Source organism: Copadichromis virginalis, linkage group LG23 (assembly GCF_057382275.1).
Source record: "Copadichromis virginalis isolate Kocher_CV1m ecotype Utaka linkage group LG23, C_Virginalis_male_GT1.1, whole genome shotgun sequence".
NCBI lineage: Eukaryota > Metazoa > Chordata > Actinopteri > Cichliformes > Cichlidae > Copadichromis > Copadichromis virginalis.
This window is the reverse complement of record NC_140639.1, coordinates 2792626-2798635: the sequence shown is the minus strand read 5'-3', so window position 1 is coordinate 2798635 and position 6010 is coordinate 2792626. Positions and strand designations below refer to the sequence as shown.

Sequence of the window (6010 nt, the reverse complement as noted above, 5' to 3'; positions counted from 1 at the left end):
GTTTATATATAAATATATGCGGTGGCCCCTAGAGACAAAACACGTACAAATTCCAAAACACATTTCTAGCATGAACTGAACTTCCAAAGCAGAGCTACTAGATCACTTAAATTACACAATTGAAAGCATGTGTGTATTGTTTGTGTATTTATACACAGGCACTCATATATATATTCAAATAATTTAAAAAAAAGTTCATTTACCTGTTACTACCACACACCAAATCCGGTCGTTGGTACTTGCTGGCTTGTGTAGCCACAAGATAACAAAGGCTCAACACTGCGCCCAGCATCCTGGAGCACTTCTGTTGTCTTTTGTACGTGTTTTGAGTTTTTATGTGCTTCTGAGTTTTTACGTGCTTCGGAGTTTGTACGTGTTTTTACGTGTTTTGGAGTTTGTACATGCTTCAGAGTTCGTACGTGATTTGAAGTTTGTATGTGCTTTGTCTCTAGGGGCCACCGTAAATATACTTTTATTTATTCACTCCACATAAAATGTAATAAATAAATCATATAATACAAAAATCAACTATTCACATTTCAAGTTTTAACTATTTAAATTTTCAGCTTTTTCCTTTCACAAATTTAAAGTGAAAAGAACACAAAACACTGCAAACCACAACACAATTAAATATAAATTATAATATGAAAACAAAAAGAACATTCATATTCTCTGTCATATGGACCTGCATGAATAAACTTTCTCAATCCTTTATCATCTGCAACCGAAAATAGTTGTGGATGATTACTATACCTTTCTAATGTTGTTGTCCCTGCCTCTCTTTCTCTCTCTCTGGCTCTGTTCCTGTGCTACTGAGTGTAACTACCGCCCCTCCCCCCTCTGCCCAGCGTAAAGCACAAGGCTCGCGTGCAGAGTGAAGCGGAAAAAAAGTGCGAGAGAGAGGCTGAGAGAAAGAAAGAAAAAAAAAAAAAAACACGTGACGGCTCGCGATAAGGAGCCGGCTCGCGTCGTTCACGTCAAAGACCCGGCTCTAAGAGCCATTTCGTTCGCGAACGACCCATCACTAATATTAATACCTGCGTTTTCATCTTGCTAAACATCCCATAGCGTAGTTGGGAGCTAATTTTCTTCAATATTTCCCACCGTGAAGAAACATCAAATCAAAGCCAAATCAAAAAAGGCTGGTAGCTCTCGTTTATACAAACAAGTAGAAGATATAAATGAGTACGACTGTCTTAAAATCAGCCGATGTCCTGTTTTATGTCCTGCTAGTAAGTGGTTGCTTGGCAACATGACCGTAGGCGCGTAAGAGGAGTTCACGGACAAACTGATATTTGGTTATTATAATAAGATTAACTTTAATTATAATTGTAGGTCATCGAGACATAAAATCAACATTTCATTTCATAATACAAAAGTTTGCTCCAAAACGATGCTTTGAAAAGTTTCTGTCCGGTAGCAGGAAACACTGATGATTTTTTTCAGCTCAATGTTTAATTTATCGCTAATGACGTCTAGTAATCGCCTCACATACCTGTATTTTCCAAAGCACCAGTTAGCTTTAGCACCGGGTACCCTACTGATTTGTGGGAGAAGGATAAAGGAGAAAACAACCGCTCCGTGAACACTGCTAACGAGTATGAGGTTGTTTTTCCACAGGGCTCAGTGGTAGTTATTGGCGGTTTGCTCGACCACTGTTTAGCTACATGGGTGTTAAAGGGCAACAGGTGTCGCCGTCTTCTTTTCAGGCCACAATGTAAGTTTGACTTAGCTTTGCCTGCTTTCAGTTTATTTAAACACTGGTTTGTTAGCAAGCGTGTTAGCCAAGTGCAGTTCAGCTTTGTAGCTCCCACGTGTGAGTGTATTGTAGTGCTGCAGGTAATTTAACATCACAGGGGAAATTGTTCACAGTGGGATACAAGTGTGTAACCTCTTTTATGGTTACTTCTTTGGTAAAGGCCATAAGGCCTTTCAAGTGATGGCCTTTCTGTGGTGACTGTCAAAAAAGGGAAGAAAAATAGATATAAATAAATATATTTTTCCAGATTAAGTAAACTGGACTTGCCTTTTTCAATACGATGTCAAATCATAGGTTCATGCATACGTGGACTTTAAAAACCTGAAATTACTCATAAGATTTTTTTTTCTATGTAGCTTTTAGCATTGATGGTGCGTTTCCACATGTGCAAGCTACTAGCTCCATAGGCACTAATGCACCCTCATACCACGAGAGATGTAGGCTTTTGACCTGAGTCTTGATAACAAAATTTGTTAGTGAACTGTGTTGAGAAACAGCAGTTTCTAAAACTATTGCTGAACCCGTGAGGTGATTCATTCATGTTAGAAAATCTTTAGATGTTTTCTTTTACCTGCAGCCCTGGAAAGACCAAATCGTCTTGGGAGAAAGTAAAAAGTATAAAAAAAATACTTCAACCCATTAAGAAGGCTTACTTATCTTAGCCTAATCTTATAGGCTATATGGTCAACAAGTACAGGCTTAGTGCCCTCTGCTATGTTGCTGCACAAAGGTCTAAAGAAGCAGACAGCATCTCCACTTTACTTTTTGAAACAATAGTTATGCTGTGTGATGTTGATCTGTAATAAAATGGTTATTGTAAGCTGAGTATGATTTAAGCATGCAGTTAATAATTAAAATTACAGATTAGTATGCCACATACATGTGCCGTTCAATGAATCCTTGGTCTATAAAATGGGTGAAAAAAATCTTTTTAAATGATTTTTTTTAAACGTAGCATCTTCAAACTGTCCCCTCAAACTCCCTTAGAGATAAGTCTTAGAGATAAGTGCCAGGCCCTGAAGTCTGGCCGTGTTACATCCTCCAATTCATTTTCTGCCGTTTAGCCAAATAGATAAGAGGAAACAGAGGAAACGAAAACTGTCGTTTTAAGTAGCACACAGGAAATTCAAAACAAACTCAAACCTTTAGTTTAGTTTAGTAAATTGGAATAACCGGATGAAGAAACAAAGGCAGCACAAGTCGCGCATTTTTACAGCCGATATTTTCCTCACACTTTACAGCAGCAAAGTGAGCGCTTACTCCCGCCGTTTATCTCCTAAGGCATTTATAAACTTTCCTTCACCTCCGTGCATTTACGCAACTGTTTAGATTTGTCTTTACTGAGCATCTTCGCTTCCATGTAAACACCGCAAGATGGCGCTGCAGAATTGCAATTTTCTTGTTAAGAGAGAGAGAGAAAACCCAGCCACTTACAGGGTGAGGCGCCCGGTCAGCGTCGCAGGAAAGAACCGTTTGATCATAAGCACTGAAATTAAATCTGTGGGTTAATTAGGCAACAGTGGTGGTTTTGATTGGTGGTTTTCTATATGAAGGTTTTGTGTTACCGCTGATATTAAACTTGTTTAGATAATTATTAAGTTTGGCCACAGAGTGGTGGCGCTTGCCTCTCAAATGACTGCCATAAATAACAGGAAAGCTTTAGAATAATTTGTGCTGTTTACATTATTTTTGAGAAATGTTTCCAATTTAAGCGCAACAATAGAGATTAAATCCCATTAATATTACTAGTTATTGAAAACTTTTTTTAAACGTAAGAACTCGTGATTTTCATGAACAATTAAAGTAACTGAAATCATTTTGGCGGCTCAAGCAAACTGACCAATTTAATTGAATTCAAAGGGATTTATTGGTATAAACAGTTCCCCTCACGTTTTTATTTTTCTTTAAATTAAGCCAAGCCTCTGTGGAAAAGCAGCATGGAAACCACAGACACAAATCCATAACCAAACGAACTACTGAGATGGAGAGTCCTGATCCGATCTGCTCAATAAAAGCCTCGGAATAGCCTTGTGCATATGAAACTATGCTTGTTCTCGTAAATGCTTACATTTCCCTCAGGAGCTGTGGGTCATTAAACGCTGAAATTCAGTGTTGTGACATAGTGTCGATCACATCATGATTAGTAACAGCGAGCTTTGAATGATACCGGGCGCATCATAAACACGCATGATGATGCAGGATATTGCACACAACTTTATGGGAGTTTATTCGAATCTTGATTCGTGCGTTACTCAGAACTGCTACATCGTCCCGATCCAGATCTTATCCCCCCACGGAAACACGGACACCGTCCTTATTGGCGCTCCTGCATACCGGTGCAGCTATTGGGTGTCAATCTCACGCAAAAAGAGGGGGGAAGAGAGAGAGAGAGAGAGAGAGAGAGAGGTGTGTGCACGGGATGCTGTGATGTCTGGTCGCCACTGAGAGGATGCTATCGATCAGGCGTGCAAATGCTTCCTTCTCCGCTTTGATAAGCATGGTCGTGTACGCGTTTAGACTCTTTCTGCTCCTCGTAAACAAATTGGACAAGGTAGGTGTTGCCAAATCCCTGAAGTTTCCCAATGTGACGATTTCCCCCTGGTTCATATAGACTGCGGCGATTTGTTGACCTTTTTCTTTTCACGCGCACAGGTAATGTGAGCGGGGACCGCACTGGGTCATTAATGCAAAACTCCTCAGCGCTGTTCGGGATGGTGAGCCACTGCCAGACCCCTGCTTTCACCGACTTCACTGGCTTGACGCTCTCCGTGTACGGCAGCAAGGGAGACATCTGTGCGCGACGAGCAGGGAACGGCTTTGGATCGCAGATTTGCCGGAGCCCTCATGACACCCCGACTCACATGAACTGCGCCAGCCCGAAGCGACTCTCCGCGTCCGAGGAAAAAGCGCATCTGTCAGGCAAAACTGCGCGCTTGTGCTTCTCTCTCCCACCGGTGCAAGGTAGGCTCTGTCGGCACTCCTGCTGCTGAGCATGGAGGATGTTGCAAAGTCCTTTAACTGAGTGGATTCGCCAGTTGAAGGAAATTGAAATGTTTTTCATCTCTTTATTTAAAACAAACGTTATGGCACATTCAGCCAGACAGTTTGACCAGTTAGCAGTTCTGGTTATTTGAGAGTGATTTAAAAAGCCATCATCTGAATGAATATTGCTTCCACATGGCTTCTAAAGAGCGTCCTTTGATATAGCTGCACTTTGGTGTAAAGAGCATTGTTTGCAGTTGTGCGTTAGGCCTTTTAATTAAACTCAGACCTCCTTTGGGTGCTGGCCAATTCATAAACAGTCTATCAATAAAGTATTCTGATTCTGATTCTGATCAAAGACTTCTGTGAAGGGATATAGAAAGCTGCCAAGCAAATGTGCACTTCCTATGTGTGTTAACAAGGAATAGTTGAGTTCAGTGTCACATTGGCTTATCTAACAATAGGAAAACTCTTTCTTGGACAGCTGCAACTGTCTATTTTGTCTCAATTTGAGAAAAATATTAGGGCTTTTAGTTAACTAAGTAGACATGCTTAAATTGCTAAAATATTCTTATATGAGTCCTTTGGTGCCTGTTGGTTAAAAAAAAATCAAGAAGCAGGGCTGCGAGTTTATTGGTGAAGGGAAAATCTTTAAAGCAAAAATTCCATAGATGAAAGTGGAATATAAATAGTATACAGAGTGGAAACTGTGTTTTTAGTCTGTGCTATCCTGTTTAGACAGTGTTGTTGTGAGTGGGTGGAGGTAATTACAGCCCCGTCCTAAATTCTGATTAGACTGAACAGACTTTTATATTAGCAATCACCCTTGCAGCAAGAAGAGGATCAACGGATTTGATTATTGTTTCTTGGTCCTAAACACAAACCATATGTCTGCTGAATGTCTCTCGGCATTTATGAGTTCTCTCAGAGCACAGTTGTGCCCTCAGCCCTCCATCCCCAGCATCCCGAACCAGAATGAATTGTCTCATTGTCTTTTCAGCGCTTTTGAACTCGCTTCCCGTAAATTGTGGGAATGCAAGATGTGTTATGTGTTTGTAGTTCACGTTATGCAGATTAACACTGAGGCAGACGCATTCTTTTTTTTTTTTTTTGGCCTGAATGTATAAAACAATTGAGTGAAATTTTAATAAGGTCATCATTTTTATGGCAAGCAAAACTTCATCCAGCAAGAGTTTCCTTAAGCACGCACTGATTCAGCGACATTATATTTTATTGTAGCATTCAGGAATACAAAGTTTAATTACGTTT

General features: G+C 40.2%; 1 protein-coding gene across 1 annotated transcript in view; it reads left to right on the top strand.

Annotated features, from left to right (window-relative positions):
• Positions 1-4155: 4155 nt before the first annotated feature.
• Positions 4156-6010, top strand: part of glis1b (GLIS family zinc finger 1b) — a 76937-nt gene continuing 75082 nt past the window's right edge. The window contains exons 1-2 of the mRNA XM_085450030.1: positions 4156-4310; positions 4412-4720. Of these exons, the coding sequence (XP_085306156.1) occupies positions 4444-4720 (277 nt within the window). The 5' untranslated portion in view covers positions 4156-4310; positions 4412-4443. The remainder of the gene's footprint in view (positions 4311-4411; positions 4721-6010) is intronic.